This window comes from Bacillus rossius, chromosome 11, assembly GCF_032445375.1.
Source record: "Bacillus rossius redtenbacheri isolate Brsri chromosome 11, Brsri_v3, whole genome shotgun sequence".
NCBI classification, from domain to species: Eukaryota; Metazoa; Arthropoda; class Insecta; order Phasmatodea; family Bacillidae; genus Bacillus; species Bacillus rossius.
In genome coordinates this window covers 5,513,332-5,539,823 of record NC_086338.1, presented here as the reverse complement: position 1 = coordinate 5,539,823, position 26,492 = coordinate 5,513,332, and the positions used below count along the sequence as shown (strand labels likewise).

The 26,492-nt window shown below is 36.8% G+C and overlaps 1 protein-coding gene across 6 annotated transcripts in view; it reads left to right on the top strand.

Annotated features, from left to right (window-relative positions):
* Positions 1 to 26,492, top strand: part of LOC134536598 (uncharacterized) — a 121,849-nt gene that overhangs the window by 4,026 nt on the left and 91,331 nt on the right. For 4 of the 6 annotated variants that reach the window (XM_063376373.1, XM_063376372.1, XM_063376376.1 and 1 more), the window contains exon 2: positions 19,333 to 19,416. In XM_063376373.1, the coding sequence (XP_063232443.1) occupies positions 19,333 to 19,416 (84 nt within the window). Of the gene's footprint in view, positions 1 to 19,332; positions 19,417 to 21,160; positions 25,634 to 26,492 lie in introns of those variants that run through there. The other 2 variants (XM_063376371.1, XM_063376374.1) reach the window with 2 other exon arrangements.

Genomic DNA, 26,492 nt, shown 5'->3' with positions numbered 1-26,492 from the left:
GGGTTACAGCTTCATTAAACCGCTTTGAAATTACATCTTGATACGGTGTCAATGCAGGTTCCTCACACAGAGAGAACCAAATTGCCAAGCCATTTGCAATGTTGCAATTTTCTGCTTGACATCTGTCCAAAGCTGTAGAAATAGGTTTAAGCTGGGCACATAAAGTTTTCACTTCTTTGTAGATTGCAACATTGTTAACAATTCTTACAATGTTTTCTTCAATGTCATCTTCATGCTCTTCACAAAATTTTAACATACATGGTCTATTTGTGATGAAAGTTTCAAGGCACACAATTTGGCTGTTCCAACGAGTTTCCCCAGGAAGCTGAGGTTTGCATGAATTTTCAGCTTCCTTTAGCCATGCTGCTGGACGGTGATGATTCCGAAAGTATTTTTGAGTTTCTGTAACATGCTTCACAACTGGAGTAACCTTTTTGAATATTTCTTCGCCCAGTAAATTCAGATTGTGTGACATGCAACCATATGATACAAAGTAATCTTCTTTAAATTCATCTTCAAGATTCTTTCTCATGAGTTTCATCTTTGCTTCGTTATCGGAAACAAAACTTGTAACTTTACATGCAAACTTTTCATGTGCCTCAGTAATTGCATCTTTAGCTAGTTCAAAACAATATTGACTAGTCTCAGCATTTGTGCCAGCATCAATTGCAGATAGAAAATAGGACTTGCTACCATTTGACAAAACATTGGCTATTACTGGATCGTTGTGTAGGTTGCTCCACCCATCTTGCATCAAAGTAACTGACTGACCGGATAGTTCAAGAGATGTTTCTTGGTTGAGCTGTTCATACATTGAATAAAGAAGCTGTCCAGCTAGTGGCTTTCTGTTAGGTGGTTCATAACCAGGTCTCAATTCCTTCATATCGATAAATGCACCATGCTGTACAACACTAAATGGTATGTTGCATGCAAAAAAGAACCGGACTTGTTGATTACCACCTTCTTGCATACTGAAGTTCTTACTGCAAAAGTAGTAATTGGTTGTTGAAACTTTTTTAATGTGCCGGCTGATGACACTAATGTCTGAGACTGCAGTCCACTTGAGCTTGGACAACTCTGTGAGCTGGAGATAAGATTAACAGTAGATGGTGCTGGTGCATCCAGAACTACTAAATTTTTTGAAGGAAGAGCATGAATATTTTGGTTATCCCCATTAAAATGGAAGCTTTTTGAAAGAGAGTCAGAAATACAATTGGGTTTGTCAATAATTGACACACTTGAACTACTAGGCCTTACTGAATAAAATGTTAAGTCCATGTCTTGAACATCTGCATACTACAGTCTGCACATTACAGTCATTTACAGGTACATGTATTTGTTTTTCATTTCCACTCTTGGAACATGCATGCCAATGAGCTTTCATCCTAGGAGCTTTTGAACTAACAAATGTCTTGCACTTTTGTTTGTCTACTGCTTTCCATCTTCACAAATTGTTACACTTTCAAAGTATGACCACACAATGTCTTTCTTCCTCCCACCAATTCCTGGTCTAGTTTTAGAACTCATTTTTACAGTAAATTAATTAATAGATGTATAACATACTGCACATTACACCACAGTAAGAAAACATTCAAACAACATTGAGGTTATGTGTTAAATTGTACTCAATTGTTATATGCTGTCCAGTGTGGCCACTTGCAAGTATAAACATTAAATTTCCCAAGTGACATAGAACTTACTAGGCTACCATACCATTTCTGGAGGTGTGTACATTTTTTTCATAGAGTAACTTATTACATTCTTAAAATGATAATTTAGTATTTTAAACATAAACCTGTTTTTCATGAATTTTAATAAATATAAAAAAACAATAACATGCTGGTTTATTTAATTTTTAATACCTAAATAAAAGAAAGCAATCACTGAATATTTTTCTTTAATACTAGCCAATATTTTCCAATAAAAGCCAATATTTTCCAATTGGTACCAATAAAAACCAATATTTTAAGTTTTTGCCAGTGGCATGGAATTTACTGAAAATTAGTGGCATTTTGCTAACCCTGGCTGGAACACCTTATCATTTCAGTTCGATCTGTGGAAACCCACTGACTGAACTCAATAACGTCTTCATTGTCTTATTCTTAAAACTTTGTCTGTAAAAAAAGGACAAGGTTATCGTTTGATGAACATTTGTCACAATGCCTTAACATACATTCTCTTGTTGCTCCTTCACAGACCGTGAGCAATATCAGTTCTTTGTAATCTTCCTCTATACCGGCTCCATGAATCAATAAAATAACATTCTGGTGTATTGTGCACACGCATACTAAGTGTGTGCCACTGGAGGCAGCTAAAACGCACCATTTAGGTCTCAAGAAACAGAATTTTGAAAAACCTATTTTCAAATGAGGATGCTCCCATTTAAAACTTGAGTATAGCTCAGAAAGATTACACAAAATCAAACACTTTCTCTCATAAACCTTTTTTCCTATACTCCCTACATCCTTCATCCCTGGCAGAATTCTACAATATTCATCACTCTGATAAAATTGTTTCACTAAATCAATAGTTTCAAGGCTTAGCTGTTTCCTTTGCTTAGGGTCTGGTTCGCCTAAAAAAAACCTTGTCTTTAAACACTTGTTGAGCCTTACGAACAGAATAATCAGATGTGTTAAAAGTTTCTTTTATATTTTTTCTTGACCACAACAGAGAAGCTGGTATTGTCAACATTTGAATGTGTTTTTTTCTTGATGCACCAATAATTTCCTTTTTAATAATGTTCACTAGTTTATCCATGTCTTCACTGTTCTGCAACATACTTTTTTCCAACTAGTTTTTTTTCTTCTGGTAGATCAACTTCAAGAACAGTTTCAATTTTTGATTTTACTTTTTCATGAACTTTATGTAGCTTTTCTTTAGCATAACATGATTTGCTATGATGACCAAATGCATGTAATTTCATTGGTGAACATCCAATTTCATGAAGGGAAGAATTTAGCTCGTCAATTACAGTATTTTTTTGAAGTTGGTTTAGTTCATCTCTAAATGTTAGTCCTTTATCCATTGTTTGTCCATTATCGTGCTCATCATTACTTTCAACCTTGTCAGCTTCTTTATCTTTTAAAAGTTTATTCCTGCAAAACGCACAAAGTTTCTGACCAGGTTTAATCTTGTACCCTTTTGATAAGATGGATTCTACTCTGTTGTACAGTTAAAACATGAAGTGCTTTTTTAATAACAGTTTTATGTCTTTTGAAAGGATCACAACACACCTTTTGTAAAAATTAATACTTCTTTAAAAACACACTTTCATGGTGAAGGCAAACAGCTGTTAATTTTAGGATTCACATCTTGTCAAAAAATTCAAATATTCTTCAGAAAGTTTTTCAATACTCTGTATAGACTTGTCCTTGACATAGTGTAACAGATTGCAATCACTTTCAGTAGTTTCTCTGTTTCTCTGCACTTTTTCTCCATTGTTCAACAAAACATAACAACAATGCACTTTGCTACTCACTTAGTTTAATAAAAACACTTAAATACTATCAATAACACTCATTTACTGAAATGCTTAATTGACTGTTATGTATAAGCACCAATGAGCCATTCCATTTCAATTCAGGCAGGAGCGTGTCAGGTCACCATCTCGGATTTGCTTTAAAAAATTACAGCAGTTACAACCAGTGCAGACAAGAAGTATGCCAAAAGGATTTTGTCCCAAAAAATTTTTTCCCCATGTTATAGCCTTTTGAAGTTGGTTCGAAATCAAAAAAGGTGGAAAAAGGGGTGTTTTTTAAATGAGCGGCATTTCAAAACTATTATACTGATTTTGTTTATTTTTTTTTATTTTGTACCTATTATAGTGAACTACAGAGGGGAATAGTTCCAATGAGCCCAACGACAATATCTTTAAGGGGGGGAAACTAAAGAATTTAGCAAAAAATTTGAATTTTTTTGAATTTTCAAAAAAAATTTTTTATGTGGAATAATCAATTTTCATAAAAAGTAATTCTGGTAATATGTGGACCTATTACAGTAGTTTTACAGGAAAAATTGTTTTTAATTCTATGATGCATGGAATTATTAAAATTTAACTTTAAAATTTTCAAAATTTGACAAAAGTGCCATTTTTGATTGAAAATTACTCAAAAATCCCATATTTTAAAAATCTGAAAATTTGTAACTTTGTAGTCCTCACCTTTAGTAATAGCATGCACTTTGTTGGATAGTGTGTTTTTGCCTGTAAACATTTCTAGAATTTTTTGAAAATGTAATTTTCTTACATTTTCTAAGGTCTGCACACTCAATTAACAAATGTTTTGTTAGTTTCCAAAAAGTGAGATGTAATTTGTAAATTGGGGAAACCTTGGGAATTACAAAAGGAGAGTCTGTGTATACATTATCACATTAACATAATATGCACAATACATATACACACATATAATACATATGCATACTCTTTAACTTGCATGAAAACCAAAATTTCAAAGTAAAATTGAAACCAACAATATGTACCTATAATTAATTATATGTAGACTGCTTACCCTTCCTCAACTATATGTAACATATATTGACAAACTTCCTAAAATATTATTTGGCTGATTAAAGACAGTAGATCTGCTGGATCTTCATCAACTCAGCTTTGTCGAAAGTGTGGAGTCTTGCTGATTGTCCAAGTGGAGTAGGATTGCTTACTGCTAACAAAACATTTTGTAGTGGCACCGGACATTCATCCTTCTTCTTTCCAGATTCCTGTGGCCACTGAAACCCTTTAGCTGGACCATGGGGATGCATAAAAGACACTGTCATGTCGTTCAACTCTTTAGATATACCAGTGATCTGTCCCATCCACCAATTCTGATCGTATACACAAGCAACGAACTGGCCTACTTGGAAATCATTTATTGAATAATGTGTTTTAATCTGGTTAGATTGTACAACTATTTCTATTTTATCTTTAATTGTGCGTCCCATGTATGTCTCATTTTTAATCAGCCAGTAATGTTTAGATTGTATTCCAACAACTGGTTTTACAGTAGCCCATTCTTTTTCCTTAGATGACCTATACGTTTGAATTGTTTTACTTTCAAGAGCCAATAGAGTTATCTTTGGTACAAGGTTACCTACTTCAGCAACAAATGAAGCAGAATCTCTAATGGCATTAACACACTCTGCCCGAAGATTGAACTTAGTTGCAAAGTGTTTACACAAACCACCTATTGCATCACATGCACTTTTGCCATGCCCTGTAGCAGAAAAAATCCATTTTTTTTCAACAGTTTGAGTATTTTTACATAGTTCATACAGCTGAAACCTATTTTTGAAATGTCCAGCTGCCCCATCTGTAATGTACACTATTGAACTCAAAAGTTCTAACTGACAAAATTTTGAAATTTCCAGTTTTATAACCTCTAAAGCACAGAGAACGTGAGCAGAGTCGTGAGCTATATCATCAGATACTATAACAAAACTTCTTATTTCCGCACCAAAGTATGCAACACAGGTAAACAGTGAAAGCTGATCAGTTTGCCAGTGGTAAGTTTGGATTTCATCAGGCAATACAACTGACCAGTTCTCAGCAAAATCAAAATGTAAAACAAGAGCATTATTTTGTTGGACAGAACTTCTTGCTTCAGCTATTCCTTCCCTTTGTATTTTCCTAATGTAACTGTGAGGAATAGCTTTTTTAACCCAATGCCTTACATGTTCCAGAAAATTATTTACAGATACAGTTTTTTTTATGAGGTCACCATGTTCCCAAATCGCAAATGTAACTTCTTCCCCTTCATCCAAGCCAAAGTTTTCAACAGTTAATGTTTCTGTGCCAGGACAGTCACCACACTCCTCGAGCCAGCAATCTTCATTCCTTGTTTCGTCACACAAACACTTCAGTAGAAGATAGTCTTCATCAATTTGGTTATTTGTTACATTTCGAAGAGCTACACAGATAAGTTGCATGTTACTGCAGTAAATACAAGAACACACAGTCTGTTCTGGCTGAATTTTCACCCATCTTGGTCGTAAGGCATAAAACTTTGAAAGACTAATTTCTATAAGAGGATTATCTTTTTTGAATGCTTTGTATGCCTCTTTGATGGACCTTTTCATGAATCTTTTAACCTTTTTTACTTTCTCGCCATTACCATCCTTAATGCAAATAACATCTTTTTTGTTTGGACTTTCCCTTGAACAGTCTTTACTATCTTCTAGGTAATATGATAATGCTAGATCTTGTACCTGTGTAGGTAAAGGATGTCCACTATAGGGGTCAGGTTGAGCATAAATTCCCTTATTTTTTATAACTGTGCGACATTTATCAATGAGGTACTTTGACACTGAAGGTAATTTTTCCTTCAATACAGTTTTACTAAATGTTTGTGGTACCAATGTTAGTAGCTGTACTTTTCCATTGTAGTTACAAGTATGAAGAGCTGAGTCAATATTCGAAAACCATAGACTACAATTGACACACACAGGCATTTCATCATCAGACTCACTTGAAAGATGCACGTGATATATGTCTTGTAATTTGTTCACAGCAGAAGTTTTTAACTCATCAACTAATTTTATCTTCTTTTTCCTCGCATAACCTTCTCTCCTATCCAATCTCACCTCTGAAGGGGATTTCAATGGTGATACTTCTACATTTAATGTTTTAATGAGACTGCTATTTAAAACACTTACTAGTTCATCCTCCGGAATAAAATTCTCTGATGTGGATGTTTCTTCTGCATCTTCAGCAAGTTCCAGAAATTTCTTTTTATAAAAAGTAACACAGTTGCTACACAAAATATCATTTTTATTTACTGAAACAGATACACCCACAAACTTTTGAATATCATCTGCTAAATCATTCACCTTACACATCCTCACACATTTACTTTTATACACACTTTTTTTGTGCCTTTTAATGTAGTCCACACATTTAATTCTCTCCGTACTATGAAAGTCAGACATGATTTAGTTCACTAGCTGAACATCACCCATGAACACACACAACACAACTGTAACAGCAAAAGTTTGGGAATTCCCTTGTAGTCTTGTAGTTGATTCCCCCTATGGTCACCAGGGATTTCCCTCAAGCTACCAGGGATTCCCCTTACAGCAAGCGCCTGGGAATATTCAGATAGGGACTCCCCCTTCATATTTCCCAAGGTTTCCCCTCATACAAAACCAGTTACAAATTATCACATACTATTTAGATACCAACAAAACATTTATTAATTGAGCATGCACAACATACAAAAGGTAATGACATTATATTTTCAAAAAATTCTAGAAATGTTTACAGGCAAAAACACACTATCCAACAAAGTGCATGCTATTAATAAAGGTGAGGACTACAAAGTTACAAATTTTCAGATTTTTAAAATATGGGGTTTTTCAGTAATTTTCAATCAAAAATGGCACTTTTGTCAAATTTTGAAAATTTTAAAGTTAAATTTTAATAATTCCATGCATCATAGAATTAAAAACAATTTTTCCTGTAAAACTACTGTAATAGGTCTACATATTACCAGAATTACTTTTTATGAAAATTGATTATTCCACATAAAAATTTTTTTTTGAAAATCCAAAAAAATCTAAATTTTTTGCCAAATTTTTTAGTTTCCCCCCCTTAAAGATATTGTCGTTGGGCTCATTGGAACTATTCCACTCTGTAGTTCACTATAATAGGTACAAAATAAAAAAAAAATCAACAAAATCAGTAAAATAGTTTTGAAATGCCGCTCATTTAAAAAACACCCCTTTTTCCACCTTTTTTGATTTTGAACCAACTTCAAAAGGCTATAACATGGGGAAAAAATTTTTTGGGACAAAATCCTTTTGGCATACTTCTTGTCTGCACTGGTTGTAACTGCTGTAATTTTTTAAAGCAAATCTGAGATGGTGACCTGACACATTATCTTGCTAACTGCCTGAATTGAGGTGGAATGGCTCCAATCTTACTTCTTTCATGGCAACTTCCTGTGACGGACTGACATGGAAGCTATATTAAATAATGCTGCTGTGAAGGGAAGGCAGGTTCGGACATGCACAAGGTCACACACAGCCCGCCTTGTTCTCTCTCTATGCACGGATTGTATCAGTTGCTGGCCTCTATGCTTATCTCCTGGGAAGATCTTGCATCTGGATCTGGAAGAGGGTGACCACAGAAGGCGGGGGAAGGGGTGTGTGAAGTCCGCAGCCAGGCACAAACACAAAAAAAATAGGTAAACTACACTGGCAGTTGTTTAGGTATTTTCGAGTGGAAAAGGAACAGGATGGTGTCATGGCACGAATGCAGGGCTTTGACAGCGTGGGAAACAGGAAGCAGCAAGTAAGGTAATTTATTTTATAAAAAAGCATGTGGGATACCAAAAGGAAAATATGGTATTTTAATCATCTGTATATAATTCAGAAACACAGGCAAATAGCGGCCAAAGCAGCTTTTTAATCAAAATTAAATAATTAACTCATTTTTGTGTTTTGAAGTGAAAAAATTTATCAAAGGAGTTAAAAAACCATGAATCTTACTGTTTAATATGGTAGAACATATCTTTTAGAACAAAAAAAAAAACAAGAGATTTCCTTTATAATATTTACCATTTTCCGTAACTCTACATTTTGTTTCGATAATCATAAAAATTACACTTTGAGATTTTTTTATGGTTCCAAATAAACACTTAGTAGTTTCATTCATTTTTTATATTATTCCCGCTACATTGATCGAAACTTAAAAATTTTTTCATACAAAATGGTTAGTAAAAAAAAATATGAATTTTTTCCATCGGACATCAAATTTAGTTAACGGCGGCCAGATGATTAAAATGCCAATAATCCATAAACTTTAAGGGGCCGTAAAATCTAAACCATTAGAGATAGAGCAAAACAAATTGGTGGGCCATTCCATTGTCACGTACGGGACATTTGTAAAAATTTTCATACCGATAATTCTATAAAAAATTATATTATAAGGGGTATATTCATGTGTTTTCTTGGTTTCTACAGAAGTTACACATTTAGTGTAAATTTTCAGCTTAAGACATGATAAGAAATACCTTTGTTAACAACATATTGCTGTCAAATGTAACCGTCACGTATGGGACACATATAGTCAACCATTAGTTTCAAGAGGACACGTTTTACTGAAACTTTAGCCCGAATTCTAGCATGATATTCTTGTATTATTTTTTGTGAGAACTTATAAGAATAAGAAAAACAGACATCAATAAATGCATGAAAAAACTCCAATAATGAATCAGAAACAATTTTTTTTTCTGTTTGTCACGTACGGGACAATGCTGTCACGTATGGGACATTTACATTAGTAAGATTGTGCTGAATAAATTTTTCAGTAGAATATTAAATTAAGTTGTACTTTCTAGGCTTCTGGGTTGTAGCCGCGTCAAAATCAAAGTGTTCATCGACGTTTCAGTCGACGTTACAGTCGCCATCATCAGGGAGCAGATTAATTGAATTAATCTCTCCCTGATGATTGTGACTGTGACGTCGACCGAAACGTCGGTGAAAACTTTGATTTTGACGCGGCTACAACCTAGAAGCCTAGAAAGTACGGACAACGGCCGCGAAAGCCTGCGCTGTTTATTGAAATAAGTTGTGTTGAAAAAAAATTAAATTTACACAACCTGACTCATAGAGATATGTTAAGCGAAATTGATTAAATGTAACTAAATAAAATGATAGAGTAGTTCTACCTGCCTATATCCTAACTAAAAAAAAAATTAATAACAAAACTGTTACTCTGTATGGTCATAAAGATCACTTTAAATGTCAATAAATTTAAACAGTCCTCTGTTGTTCACCACTACTGGAGGAGAAATCTCTCTTGCTACATCTTCTTTTAAATAACAAATGCAGTCTGGTTGTCGAGGCCACTTGAAGTGATGTGGGGGACCTGTAGGGACCATCACTGACACCTGCACTTGATCTCCGCTTGCATCCACCACTTCTCCAGGGTACTCTTTTCCTTCGTAGCATACGACTACCCATTTTCCAGGGAAGTTGAATAGATTCCCTTTCGGATTGGAGAGTGCAATTTTTGTAGACAGTGCATTGTTTTTTGCATAGAACCCTGACGAAGTGCTACATGTAATAATGTGGAATTCCTTGATTCCTGGGATCGAAGGGACATTTCTCCAAGGATTTTGGGATAAAATTTCATTCCTAATGTGGTCCTCTTCTATATACCATAAATGGCTTTTGGTATCAAGTTGTGCAGCTACTTCTGCAAAATCCTTAGCTGACTGTATTGTGCATCCCTCCCCTTGCGTCATCATTTTCATTCTTACTAAGCGTTTAATATTGCCACCAACACCATCTACTACACCTTTACCATGAGATGTCGCAAAGTATTTCCAGGTAAATGTTCTGTTGTGTTTCTGGTTCAATATTTCCAATGTTTTCACCATGAATTTATTTTTAAACTCTGAAGAGGGCCCATCACTCCAAATTATTTCTTCAGAAATTGCAGAATTTTCTTTAAGTATTTCTGTGTAAAAGAAATCCAAGAACACAAAGACTGTGTCCTTATCCTTATTTTTTGTGTCTGAACAAAGTATATAAGTTTTGCAATTTCCATTACAAAAAACAGCAGCAGTGAATAAAACAACACTAGCACGAGACCACAAAGCACTTTGTATTTCATTTTGATACTCACAACTGAAAGACATTGCGAAATCAACCTCCAGAACACGCTTTGTACCATTTGCTTTGTCCTTCTCAAACTCATCATGTTGTATTCTTTTGGTGTTTACATGGAGCATCATTTTAGGCATATCTGCTATCAATTTTTCATATATATATATCACCTAAACAGTCTTCTTTTATAACTAACTTAATTTTGTTTTCATCATTTTTCTTCCATTCTTTCCAAGTGGTTTTAGAATCTGGTTCTCTTGGGACTACCATTCGTTTCCCATTACTACAAACTTCACAGAGGTTCTGCCAACACAAAGAGTTCAAGCTATCATTGCACAACAGATTTTTACAAAATTCATTGTTGTATGTATGTTTTAAGGCCTTAAGTTTTAAAATGAAGTTCTCGTGTATTCTGCATTTACACTGCTCTGCAGGAGTCTCTTTAAGTAACAAAACATTTTTTGGCCTTAGACTACAAAATTTAGAGTAACCAATTTTATAATCTGGATTTTCTTCTTTGAATATATAAAATGCTTCATGCAGAAACATAGTCATAAAGTGCTTTTGTAATTTAACTTTTTTTCTATTTTCCCACACAGTTAATACATCTTTCATCCCTGGGCATGTGTATACTATATCTGGACGATAGAAAAAATTTATAACAGAAGTCTCTTCTTTACAACTGTTTCTAGTTCCAGCAATACTTTCTTCCATTGTCGTAGTCAGTTGAAGACCAATGCGTTTAGCAAGACCTGTCACAACAGCTTTTTGTTTTCGTGGTGAGTTTGGTAAGGCCCTTGCAGTCTTCCAAACTGCTTTTGATAATGTCTGCTTGCAATTGTAAGGTGTGCCAGAGGAAGACATATCAGAACTGTTTGCTTTTGCTGCATTTTTAGCATTTTTCTTTGCTCTCTGAAGTCTTTTCCTATTTCTTTCATAAATTTTTTGGGCAGCCTTGTCTTTCACTGTCATTTTCTTTTTCTTATTCTTTCTCAGTTCCTTAATCCGTTTCCTTTCCTTCTCAAGATAACCATCTGGATCTGCAGTCTTTTGTTTTTCCCTCATTTTTTTCATCCGAGAAGCACTTGTTGTCTTCTTAGATTCCATATTTGTCACTGAAAACCAATTAAATTGATTACTAAAAGTAAAACATTGAAATAATAAATTTATGTAACACATAATATGTTATTTTAGATAGGTGAATATTCTACATATTTTGGGTAAAACATTATATTTTTCATATGTCCCGTAGGTGACGTCACGTACGGGACATGATTGTATCTCAAAATTTTTATTGTTTTTAATGCAATTAAAACATATAAAAATTAGGTTAGCTACCTGCATTCTAATACAGTTTGAATTTATATAAGTAAGATATAATAACAATTTGTTCCTGATGAAACATGAAACATAACCTAAATTTGTCACGTACGGGACATCTTCAACACTCACAATTGAATAATTAATTTAGTAGCAATAAAATGTTATTAAATTATTTTTTTGCAAGAAATATGTTTGTGCATAACCTATATTTTGAACTTAAATATAAATATACATTCATTTATGTGACATGTACTTACCAAAGAACCTGAAAGTAGCCTCTCTATGAGCAAAATAGAAACAGTTGAATAGCAGCCACATTAGAATCAATAAAACAGCTGTTCAATGTTAAATGAGTCAAAATTCAACATTGTCTGTCAAAGACCATAACTTTAAAATCTTTTACGTAATGTTTTCTCAACCAGAAAAAAAAACATTTAAATTAATAAAACTTCCTAATTTTCATGGAATGGCCCTGGTATGGTTACGTACACCAATGACTAGAACAACCATGCCAAGTTTCGTCAAAATCTGAGATGGTGGATGTCAAAAATAGTTTTTTTTTGGTTGATTTGGTATGAAATGACTCCCTCCTGACTCCGGCGCTGACACCTGTACCTGTACCTAGCCGGCTCTCAGCGTCGGGCACGCTCCTACCTAACCGCAGTGGGCTCTTAGGGCGTCCCACACGCCGCTGATCGGAGGAAGGACCCACGTGGTCCCCAAACACAAAAAACACGTGATTCGTTTAAGTTGGTTTATTTAGACTTTACACGCCCTCTTACACTCCTCTCTTTACATGGTTGAAACGCCCGAGGCACGAATTCGTATAGATTGAGGGCTCGCAGCGGGAAACATGGCGCCCTTCGCGCCGAACACAATTACCGTTATCATTTGTAAGACTGTGTGTCCCGGGTTATTAGAAAGAATAACATGAACCCTTTTACAAAATTAATACATACATACCCACGACCAGACTTTCTGTAATAACTATTTGTACATGGAAAACAGTTTAAATAAAGTTTCATATTAGTTCCGTCACCGCCCGCTAGGGAGTGTCATTGGCCGTCTTGCACTTACTTTACTAAAATTATCTAATTAAGAATCAAAAGAACACTCACTCGGCTGACCTGCCGTAACAGTATTTAGGGGTTGAAAGAAAAAGGCTTACAATATTAGTTTAGGTGTTATAGTGGTACGGAGCACTGAAGCTAATTACCCTCTTGCGGCAGTTCGTGGCGCGCAATTCAAACACACGACTACGTGCGTGTGGGTACAAATGCCGGGCAGGATAGGGATGGGGAGGGAAACGGAGGATGACCAGGCTCATGGGGAAAGCCCCGGCTGATGTCATGATCTACTTAAAATTTAAATTATGAATTCCACAAATTCACCAATCCAGCAAATTCCAAAACGTCCAAGAAACCAGTCGCACAGCCGATTCAAAACTCGGACATGCTTCTCGAAACACCAGATGTTCAAGATACAGACCATACAATGAATGAATCTGACAAGCCCTGTACGATTTCCTAGAAATTTTCATGTCACAGCCACTTAATTCTTACAAAAATCAATTACCACAGAAATGAATACGAAACAAATTTAATTTTACAATTCAAGTTAAGAGGTAGGTACTTGCTTGTTAAGAGAGGCGGCACGGCATAAATGTTAGAGATTTTCAGTCAAATTATTCAACAGTTTTATTGAAACAACTAATTTGTGTATATCTGCAATGTGCCAGTCAACTTGTTTTATAAGAGACCAGCAGAGATACTCAGTCACTCAATACTAGGGAGGGACTAGATGTACAGCATATGACACTTTATGAACATGGGAGGGATATTAACGTTGCTTTATTAAAGAAAATAGAATTTTTTTTAAGAATCAACTTTATATATTCATTTTATAATAATTTTCAGATTTTATTTTCAAGCAGCCTTTAGTAACACAACTATAATACTGTTTGTAGTTGAATAATAGTCTTAGGTAGTATTATTTTAACATTGACTTGTAAATGACACATAACTCTTACCATAATTTTTTTTGTAATTTACCTGCAATTTTTTGTCCTTACTAACAAAAATCAACAGAAATTAAACATGAAATCAAAAATACAATTATTAAATTATAAACTTAGCATTTATTGGCAATGTTAAACTAAACAAAAATGAAATCTCTTACCATAAAAACTATTCTAAAGGAAACTAACAAAAGTCAAACTGAAAAATTAAAATGTAAAAACATTTTTTTTAATAACCCCGCTCATAGACATTAATATTCTCCTTTAATGTATAGAACATTTGCTTTCCTTTCATTTTTAGATTTTTTGGTGGTAGTTCTATAATCTGGTCCTATGTGATAAATGAAATATAATTATCGTCAATTTTGAAATTCTTTCCAGTGTTATCATAGATTTTATAGAATGTTTCTTGAACTATCCTATTCTTAAACACATGTGCACATGGCTACATAACAGTATTGTGTGTTTCTCTGTAGAAGTTTGACCAGCACAAAATCGCCATTGCCAAACGATTTATTCCCAGATGTTGTGGGAATAGGTCATCTTCTAGCTGTCTCGTCTTTTTGCAAAATGATGGGTCAGAGAGCTGTGGAAATTCTCGAGTCTTCCGCATGTCTTTATGAGATAGTGATGCCATTGGTTCATCCTCAGAATCATATATGGATCCATAAATATTCTCAATATGAAGACGAGGTTTAAGACTAATTTACAATACATACAATTGTGCACACAGTTAACTTGCTTAAAACTAAAGTGCGACCAATATAACTGTGGCCTTAATGACATTCTGCATGCTGTAATACTTCTAGTTTTGTTTCAAATACGCTCTCGAGTTCCCTGCCACTGGCTAGACTGAAGTTCATCACGGCCCGGTCTGTGGCCCGGCAGCATACACGTGGACGTAAAAACATTTGGTCCTTTAAGGTGGGCTCACAGTTAATAAACATAAGCGAGTGCATAGCAGGCCATGGGCACGACTGCACACGTATTGTGCAAAATCTGTTCATACTTAAAATCTTACTGTTAATTTCAGCCAATGAAATTTCGGAAGGATCCGAAGTCTGTTGGCAGTGATAGTAAGTAACTATATTAACTACCAAGTGATTATCCCGTGACATCCGACCAGCAATTTGTTAGCCCATTTTTTCAATGTTTAAATAAATAAGGCTTATATAAATATTTTTGTTAACCATTCTAACCACGACACCTTTATTTTATTTACAAATTTTGCTAGGTAATAGCATTAATTAATATTTAAACCAGAGATTTGTAATAACTTGATGATTTCTTGCCACAATATGATTGGAAATATAAACAGTTCTCTAGTCCTGCCAAAATGGCTTGCTACTCTAGTCTCATTTGTTGTTGTGCCATGCGTTCGAAACAGGAATAAAATATATTCATTTTCCTTCTATGCGCATGACCTTTCTCCCATGCACACAACTGTCCTATGCACTATTGCGAATCAGTATGTTTGAAAACATGGTGGTCAAATCTTTTGTGCATGACCTACTGTTACTGTTATTTTTTTTAATTGTTAATCTAGCTTTAACACCCAATAACCACAACTGAACTTGCCATAGCTAATGTTTGTACAACAGCCGATAGTGTAGTCAAACCTGCGCGTGCTTCTCTTCTCCCCCCCCCCCCCCCCCCCATGTAGCTAACTGTATCCCACGGTACATCCGTTGTTTATCGAGTTGAAGCAACTTTTTTTGTGCTGATTTTGTGCTAACTGAAATTTACAGACGAGCTTTTCAAGACTGGAGCAGTAAAATTAACATTGCGCTAAATGAATTTTAGCAATTTGAAGATTTGCTAAGTGAGAGATTAGTGTAACAGTTGATGTCGTCCGGGCCTGCGGCCCCTTTGAGCCCGATATGCCACCGCCCAAACACCACCATCTCTGTTCAAACCTCCCGCGTGTGTGTGTGCGTGTGTTGGTAGCCCGGATAGAGGGCACTTAGCTGCAGTGCGCCGCACCCCTAATATGTATTAATAATTATTGTAACCCTTTTCTTTTCGCCCCAAAATAGTGTCACGACGGCTATGTATGTGAGTGCCTTTTGTTTAATTTAATTTGAGATGTTTTTGTAATAAAATGCGTGCAAGCACGGACACGGACGCTCCCTAGCGGGCGACGTAGGAACTAGCATATAACTTGATTTAAACTATTTTCTACCACATAAGTAATAAGTACACACAGTCTGGTCATGGATGTGATGTGCTAATTTTTATAAAGAGTTTATGTTATTTTCCATTATAACCCGGGGCACGCAATAGCTAAGATGTTAACGGTAATTGTGTTCGGCGCGAAGGGCGCCATGTTGCCTGCCGCAAGCCCTTGTCTCAGCCCAGTCTTCTTCTTCTTCAGCCGGCCGAGAGCGGACGTCTCTGCAAACACCCCGAGGACATCACCGTTGTTTCACCGAGAAGTAGTTCTGTTAAGTAATTTATTCAAATCGTTTTCATTCTATCCGGGGCCTCTCTCGGTCGGAGAGACTGTTTAATTAATAATTCTTTACTCTCCGGAGTTTTTAGTCATCCGTGTAAGAAGTAACGACTTGAGGAGACCACGTGCGTGGTTCGCCTCCTCACCTAAATCGATTCGTGCCTTGGGCGTTTTATAACAGTATCACGGAAGGATTGTGTAAGGACGTGTAATGTGAGTTAATAAAACCAACTTAAATGAGTCACGTGTCTTTGTGTTCGCGGGGGGGGGGGGGGGGGGGGCACGTGGGTCCCTAACCTGGTCAGCGGCGTGTGGGACGCCCTAAGAGCCCACTGCGGTTAATTAGAAGCGTACCCGACACTGAGAGCGGGCTCGGTCAGGAACAGGTGCTGGATTAAACATCAGGAGGGCTAATATCTCGCCGCACACGGGCCACGTAACGCCCTGAGTTAGAGTATCAAGCCGGGTCCACGTGCCCATTCACGTGGTGGCGCCCACTAATTCCACCAGTAATTTGAAACTTAACACCGGTACGCCCTCACAGTATTTATCGTATGTAAATAACAAAGAAATATGAGCATCTATGCACAAAAACAGTGGTGAACTTTAGGTTAATAATCACCAAATAAAACTTACCAGTGGAGAGATCATTCACAACGTTATCGTAATGACTGATGAAATGGCTGCGTGGCTAGCTCGCATGATGCTTGCTGCTAACTTCACATACAATGATTGTTCAAGGTCAAAACTTCTAGCTACAAAGTAATCTAACGCAGTTTTTAAAGGAATACAAAAAGCCAGGGGATGAGATGTGAAATAAGTGGGACAAATGTAGACGTAAATATTTATTATGAAAAAGAAATAATACATAGTGTTACTTGTTAGATTACAATAATGTATCGATCCTATTTTTTAAAATGAACAATTTTGATATTTTGTTAGATTTCTATGTAGTTAAAATTACTGATACACAAACAGAATTAGTTAGGGGACAGACTAAGGGAGATATGTTTTTCATGTTTGAGGTACTATTGTGACTAAATTAAGTACCTACATTTAAGTAATGAATTAAAGTGAATGACCATTAAGCTTCAGTCAGTTGAGATACTGAACACAACACTTCACATGTAATTTTCCAAGCAGCTTCGACATTGTGTAACAGATATTGTTTATATTTTTGGAAGTAGCTTACATTGTAAACAGTACAGTAGGGATAATCCAGATCACTGATAATTGTTATCAGACACCGGGCCATCACTACGGTGAACTACGATGGTTTCAAACTAACTCCACTCTGTCAAAGTGACATCACTGCATTTCCACCAAAATCTTCACATAAACAGGTTCACAGACAAACAGAATAGAAATTTCATTTTACTATCCACAAACAGTTAAAAAACAACATAAGATAAAACTGTGTGTCTACCTGTCACGGAAAACAATAAGACATTAAATAAGGAGGAATGGCTCTGGGAATCACAAACTTCAATATAACCCCCCTTTTGATAACTAGCATTTTAATTTTATTTTACCTGGCTTTGTTTAAGTATATCAATATTAAACAAAATAATTGGAGACTGTCCAGTTATGTGTAAATTATCTCTGAAAAGGTTTTAGCCTGTGAATTTAAAAATCTCTATGTAGCAAATAGTAGATCCAGTTCATATTACATTAGCTTATGTTTAGTTTTGTTTAACTTACACAAAAAAAAATTACCTTATGATAAAAGTATTGAACTTAGTAGTTAAGTCCAGGTATCTGGAGATAGCCTGTATAGCATAAATGTATATCAAATAAAAAAATCTTATACCTTAAATTGTTACTTGGTGCTAAATATGTGCTTGCTGATAGAGGGACAACTTGAAATATATAAAACATAAAGAAAGGGCTCATTCACAACCACATAAAAATGTATTTATCTCAGGAGCATGTCTTGCATTCTTGCCATCAATTTATAGTAAATTTATAGTAAATTTATAGTAACTATTTTGCCATGTTCAATTTTATCATAAATCATATTATTATTTCAAGGGGATACTTAATTTTACTTTATATAAATGAATTTTTCCTATTTATGGTATGAATATTTTATAGTATATTGTATAAACTGGAAATAGCTCTGAAATTTATGTTTATAGACTATTTTTTAAATTCCAATTTGGTTATTAATTAAATTGGAATTATCTTCAAATTGAAAGTATGTTGTGTTAACACAGAACATAAGTGCCATGAGCAATGGGACAGGTATTTGTTCGTACTTTCTTTCAAAATGTTTGTTGTAATTTCTTTAAATATTTTTTGGATGAATCTGTCCTGTTTTCAAATTCATCTTTTTTTGTTTATTTATTTTGGTCTTTCCCCATGAATTACAGTGTAAAAAGCAATATTATATGTCAAAAAATGTTTATAATAATCAGAAAGGATAGAAATGAGGACAATTTTAAATTAAATCAACATTAAAACAAATAGGCTTGTTTTTGTAATGATGCTGAGCAAGAATAAAAATTATTTCAAATAAAATAGCATTTAACTATTTACTTTAACCTGCAGCATAAACGAATATTAAAAAATTATTTACTAGTAGAAAAGTATTAGTGTTCTGAATACTTACACTTACAAGTTAAATATTGCCTTATTTGTAAATAAAAAAATTCAATCAATTTATAACTAGTAGTTACAAATTGGAATTCAAATAATTTTTTTCATTTGCTATTTCAATAACTTTATAGTATATATTTTATTAAGTGTTATTAATAATGACAATTTTAGTGTTCTGTATCGTGTGCATTACTTGCAGTTAGTACATGTTTAATTCAGTCACTATCAGCCATATAATCTCAACTATGTATATCCAAGGTATAGAAGTGTCTAGCTGCAGGATAACACAGACTACCAGTCAGCGTACTGACATGCCAGGTGGTGTGTGGTGTTGTTACAGGCAGCACGTGAAGTTGACTGCTCAGAGCAGAAGCCTTTCGAAGCGGTTTTTCTCCCAATCAAAGAGGAGTTGACATATGAACTGGTGAGCACAGTGCTTTGTGTGAATATTTTTCAGAACCAATAATCATTATAGTTAAGTAGTTTACAAATAAGAGTTTCCAGAGACTTCTGAGCTCAAATAAATTCAACAAACCTGCAATTTAAGTTTGGAACATCTGTGTTGACAAACAGAACCTATTGCTCAGACTTTTAACAACAAGGTTACTCACCCTTCCCAATTTAAGAATGAGTTTCTTAAATAATTAATAATGTTTTTATAATCATTAATAACACGTATTTGGTTTTCTATCATTATGTAAATTACAGTTGTTTGTTCTTTTAAGAGGTATTAGTGCATTTTTAAAATGTATTTTAAACATATTTCCCATTAATGTAACATTTTTAATATTTTAGATGAGTTTTTTTAATAAAGCAATTGAAGTAATTTTAGTTGCATCTTGCTTTCTCAGTTAAGTTTTCTTGTGCTTTCTCTTTTTCTTTTAATTTTTTATTTTGCTATGGTGGTTAGAAGGCAGGCTGATGCAGTAGTTTTTCCTGTTACATCATAAGCATTAGAGAGAGAGAGAGAGAGAGATGTGTATTTTTTGCATGGGAAAATAATCAAGTGATGTCTTGTGTGGGCGGTTATTGTCCATTTTCACGGCCAAAAAGTGTTCTGTCATTTGTTGAAAGTGTAAAGTTCTCTGTGATTGGCCTACAACTCCGGCCACGACATCAGCTGTAGTTGTTGGTCGCCATGTTAGTCATTACTGGGGCACCTGCGAGTGTAGACGTGTTGGGTGACGGCTGCCCAATTTAATATATTAGTGAACTGTCGAGAAGTTTCACACCTGCGGTCGGGGCTGCACTGTTAATGACAACTGTACGGCCACAGGCGCAGCAAAGTCCTAAAGTGAAGCCTGTCTGTCAATTGGTGGCCGTGCCGAGCAGACAGTCGGTGCCGTGCGTCGGGAGCAACCAAGGGACAATCAACCAACATTTTTAATATTGTGCCTAAGCCATGTACAAAGTGGTTTGTGCAAGTGTGGAGTTGTTTTGTTTCTGCAAGTTTCTTTATTGTGTACTTTATTTCTTGTACGGGGGATGGCGGCCTTTGTGGCTGGTGGTTTTTTTGTGAAGGATTAATAAAAAAAGCATTATTAATGAGTTTATGTTCAAGCACCAAATTTTCTATAAAAACTTTTTCTGTGAAACTTGATTAAATTTCTCAAGAGTTTTTTCGTATTTGCAATCTAGACCAACAATGAGCTGGCTGGAGGTCTGGAGTGTTACAACTGTCTGTACCTCTCAGGCCTCTCGCTTTTAAAACTTATATATATTATATATATAATGACATTCACATAGCTATACATCCATGTTTTATTTTAAGACATTTTACATTTTAAACTATTGATTGGGTTCAGCCACTCATAATTTACAAAATTATATATTTATATTCCTCATATACACTTTTTTTTAACATTTTAAAATAAAGTACTTTATAATTTCTTTAAATTAGTTTAAGTGACTTTTTATCCTCTTAACACCATAAAATAAAAATAAAAAGTAAATTAATTTATTAAAAGAAAAAAATTGTACTGAGGTTCTGATATTATTGAAAGTTAGTACTTTACTTCATTTGGTTGATTTGTTTATTTTTTCTCTTTAGTTTCCTTACTAGGAGTCCCTAAATTTAAATAATAAATTTATATATATATATATATATATATATATATATATATATATATATGATAATTAAAAACATTATAAAATTTGGTTTTGAAAATCAAGTTATTACCTTTTAATGCATTTAAATAGCTCAACATGCAGAAAAATAAAGGTTTTTATAGTGGTTGTCGAATCTTTCATGTGTAATACTAAATAACACTAGGATTTGTACTTATCTGAATGATCTTTCATTTCGTATGTACAGTGGTGGGTGAGGATTCAGTATCTGCTCTAAACGCTTGCAGCCGGTCGTCAGGGCAGTGTGCAAGTACCACGTCCATGTGCCTGTCCTGCAGTAATATCTCATTACCGGGATCAGAATGCCGTGAATCAATTATTCAACATTGGAACAAAATATTTAATTAATTTCTTGAGCATTCACAAACAATGTTAACTGTGGGTGTTGTGAATAATTTGGAGGTAGTATTGTCGGGATGGAGCTGGGCTACCAGGTGGCATCTTAGTAGCCTTCAGGTACTGAGGACCAAAGAATACTGCAATTATGGCTTCGTGTCTGGTATACCAATTCTTGGACCCTGTCTGTGAACAAGCCAAATCCAAACTATTCCAGTAGTTAAATAGGCATAAATGCCCACAAAAAGGGAAATGGTCTGGGAAGAGAATGGGTGTCAAAAACACACCAAACAGGGTGTTGCAGTGTGGCTTCAGGAGAAGTCTCGCCGAGGTGCCCGCGAAATCCGGACCGAAACTGGCGCGGTGGACGCAGAAGCACTCATAATGTAAATTTAACAAAAAATTTAGCAAATGATAGAATTCTTTTTAGTAGAGCACAGTCCGACTGATAGCTTTCTAAAGGCTGAGGGAAAGCATCCCTAGATGAGGTGACCACATCCTTGTACTAGTAGCGAAGTTGAATAGTACTGAGGTGTGGCCGAGAAACAATCCTGTCAGTGAGAAGTCGCGCTGATAAGTCTATTGTATGGTGCCTGTGACACTTAATTAAATCAGTTCTTCGCCTTGGAAGAAGGAGGAGGATACTTTGTCTAAAGGGTCGAAAAGTTTCTAAGATGTTCGAAGGAGGGATTGCGAAATACTGACTTCGATATCTGGACGTTGGTGTTAGTGCCTGATCGCAACACGATCTACTGGGGAGTGGCCGAAACAGAGAAAAAGTAGACTTGCACATATCACACGAGACTACGTCAAAAGCATGGGGCTTACGGAGGCAGGCCGTCGCTAGCCGGGTTAGAACCGGTCAATGCTCTGGGCGGTGCTCCGTGGAAAAGAGGGTAGGGGGAATGGTGGCTTGTGAGAAATGTCTTACCCGGAGCGCCTATACTTGCTCGAGAGCCCTGGAACCTTAGAACAGAGCATTACTATATTCCCTCAGGGAAGATTTGAGAAACTGGCTGCCCTGAGAGGCTGTAGCCACAAGCAGTCCTGGTCACGAAAGCTAGTTGAATATCAATCGCTGGTTGTGCACTGGGGCGGGAAAAATACGAGACCAAAAAGCTAGCCTTGCAAAGATCTGCAAAATCTCAGATACGGCATTGGAAACGACTCGAGGAACTAACCTTACAAAAATTAATTGGGTGTCTACAGTGGGCTGAACAAGTTCAAATTTTAGTTAGAAAATTCCTGCTAAAATGATGGTTAAAAAATTCAAATTTAAAATTGTGCCGAAAATCACTTTTGGAGTCACATTTTGAACCAGATTCCCCTAACTTGCACAACCCAAGTGCAATACATCTTCACTTTTGGGTATGGAACCAGCTCTATGTAATAATCTCTGTCAAATTGTTGTGTAAAGTCTGTCCACGCATCTTGTATCTCCTTACAGCCATCCCTCTATGCAGGTATCATTACTCTAATCTCGCTGAAGCGCACACTGTTTGCCTCCTCTGTCCATTAACTTCCTTCTCCACTGCCACACACGTTCTGACCTCGTCACCTCCTTCGAGCCTGCACTCGCTGCAAGTCAGCGTGATTCCTCCCAACAGCTGCAACTGCTGATGACGCAACACGCCTCTCCAGGCGGCCGGCCAGGAAGCAACGAACTCTGAGCTTGCGATGCTAATACACACACATGCCCCAGACTACCTCGAAATTAGTCCGATGTTAATTTTCCTTACACAAATTATTGTTATTAATGGTATTGAAGAATGTGTGTGAGCTGTACCGTTGTCAACTTCAACCAAATAATAACTGGGTATTATTGATACCGGACGCAGTACTCAGGTACACACCAGTAGAATTTAGTGTTTAGTATATCCTTTCAACTTTCAATGACCGTAACTTTATTCTTTCTACACTTACTGCATGTTTAGATGCAGAAGTTACAAATGGTTCAGCACACATCACATGAATAAAGCCTTTAAAGGCTTATTTACATTACTGTTGTTAGTAAGATTTTATTAAAATATTTCTTTGTGTATTTTTACTCTTGTATAAGGGATAGCAAATTAAGTTAAATAATATAATTATAATTTATTAGCATGTATATTGTTTTGAAGCGCCCGCCGCGCTTCTGTGACGTCATCTCCGTGCCGCAGCCTTCCTTTCCTTCTCCCCTCTTAACCCCTCTCCGCCTCAAGGTGCCAATTTCCCCTTCCCTTTCTTTCCCCCTAGCCTCTCCTCAATTGTAGCGACTGCAACGCCATCTAGCGAATAGTATAAATGAGCGCGTATAACTTTTAATTGTCTTTTTCGTGGGTCTCTCTTGGTGGAAGCAGGTCGTCTCTGGCCCGGTCGAGGGGCAGCTCGTCTAGGTAAAATTCTTCAGGAGACGGAGTTAGTGTGTGCACACGATGGCCGTGCGAGTAACGTAAATATTAAATATGCTTGCCAGCCTTGATTTTCATGTAGCCATCCCTTTTGACTTTGACCTTCACTTAATTTATTTTCTGTGTAATATTTTCTTTTGTTTCTTCTTTCTGCTGGAAGCATTTGCTTACTCCCTCCTGCATGTGGTTTTGATTTTAGTTGCTGCGCGACTTGCATTGTCGGCAGTGGACTCTTAACTTATTTCAACGGCATCCAGACCACGCTTTGATTGCTTTTGGTTTAGAAGTAAGCACGTTAAGTGCCCGATGCCGCCCTTGTATTTTTTTTTTTTTCATAAGAGCTTTCAGCTCCGTATGACGTAATTTTACGCATCGTTTTGCCTTGATTTTGCCCTCTTTCTTTTCCTCCCAGCTGTACTCCCGACCGGAGCCATTTGGTTAAGGCATACCCCCCGTGATCTAGCATATTTTGTTTGAGCACTTCTCTGTATTACGCTTACCTAGCCTTGGCAGTGAATGTCATCATGACGAGACCCACTGAAAATTGTAGCTGTAACAAACCATGTAACCGATCCCTCGCTTCTCTCTTGGGCTTGCATTTCTGTCCGCGGGACTACGCTCTCTATGAGTAATAGATATTTAATATGTTTTTTTTCGAGGAGTGCACAATTAACGTTATACTAGGTGTTGGTTTATTTTGTAGTACATAATTCCTTGCCCCTACACGTGTTTGGACCGCTCGTATAGTCTGTATGTATATTGAGTCAGTTCCTAAAGTTGTTAACAGCAACGTACGTCTTGTGAATCACGTGTGTAATGACATAATGTTCACTATGATTTTGGTCTTCGCTCGCCTCCGGGCCATAACGTAATGCGTACGCACGTATACTTGAATATTGGTTTCTCTCCTCTCTTATAGTGTGTGGTAACTGAGTCATAATTTCGCACAGAAAATGAGAAAATGTCTATCCCCATTGTCAGAGGCGACTGTTTTATACTGCATGATCCAGGGCATGCCTAGGAAATTCAACTTGTAACGGAGAGAGAGAAAGAATGTTAACTTGTTGCTTGTTGCTTGTTGTTTCGTACGACTGTAAGAGATACGCAGTAGTAGTTTGTTTGTTGAATCAGAGTACATTGGGCACAAGGTTCACCCTAGTTTTTTCCATAAGTAAGGACTCAGTAAAGACATAAGGAGTGAAAATCATTGTGAAGGGAATAAACTTCATTAAATGTATGCTAATTTGTATTTGCTACGCACATGCCTCTAGCTGGCATCGAATCCGTTGACAGTGTATGTATATGTGTTAAGTTTGCGAAATTATAACGTTGTTGAGTGCGACTCATGTTCTTTATTTGTATTTATGATTTATCACTTTCTGCTTAACTGTCTTTTCTAGCAAAGACCCCACACACGATTTTCTTGTGCCCCCATACACTTCGCTTGCATGAGTAGGATAATCAGTAGGAGTGTTTGGTGGCGCATGGATGCACCCTGGTGGTATGCTTAACTGGATACCCCCACGCTGCAAAGCTGCGCTACTCTGCTTTTTAGGCAGATTATAGTGATAATTCCGTTTGTATTGTTTGTTTCGGTGCACCATGGCCGTCTCCGTGAGCTGGGTTTACCAGTTGCACAAGACCGATTTGGCGCTGCATCTCGAGGAAAATGGTCTGCCCGTGGCGGACACCGATACCGTCGCCGAGATGAGGGCGCGTTTGGTTGACTACCTGCGTAAATCCGCAGGAGCCGCATCTGAAGTCACGACCAGGCAGCCCCCAGCTGATGTGAGTCCTTCCTCGTCCTCATTTTACGTAAAACTTTTTTTTGCCGCCCTTAAAACCATCCCGTTCCTGGGTGGAAGTGATCCCAGGCAGATCTTAGATTTTGTGATTAAGGCTGAGAGCCTGCATAAATTAAATTTAGTTCCACTTGAGGCTTTTTTGAAAGCACTCTTAAGTAAAGTTACGGACATCCATGTACCTCTGTTAAATGAGGCCATTGCTCAGGGTACGAGCTTTGATAAGTTTAAAAAATCACTGGTATGTTCAGTGTGTCCGCCTAGGGTTCTAGATGCCTGTAAGAGGGAGCTAGTGTGGCGCTTCCAAAACCCAGATGAAACCATTATGGAATATGTCACGTCGGTTACCGCGTACGCGGGAGCCTTAGAGCTGGGTACCCCGGAAGAGGAGTTTGTCCAACTTATTTTGGGTAATTTGGCCCCCGTGGTGTGGCAGAACTGCTCGATGCTCGCTCCTCCCACCTCGCTCGCAAGCCTACGGACTTGGGCGGGCGAAGTGGAAAGTCGCCTTGTTTCTCTTGCTAAGTATCAAGCTGAGTTCCCGGCAAAGCGCCCCAGCTCGGTGAAAAATGACTCTCGTTTTGACGGACGTATTTTTACGTCGCAGTCCGCCCCCCCCCGTTCTCACTCCCCGTAGCCCGAAACTCCGTGACGTGGCAGACACCTCCACGCCTCGTGCGTTTGACAGCCTGCCTCGCGGCGAGCGTTCTGCCCATTTCACGCCTGGGCCCGAGGCGCGGGCCGCAGCTCGCGCGGCCATGAATTTACCGCCTGAGGTAACCGCGCCCGTGGGCTCGCGGTCCGCGACCTTGACCCAGTCACGGCAGCTAGTGACCTTGGACACC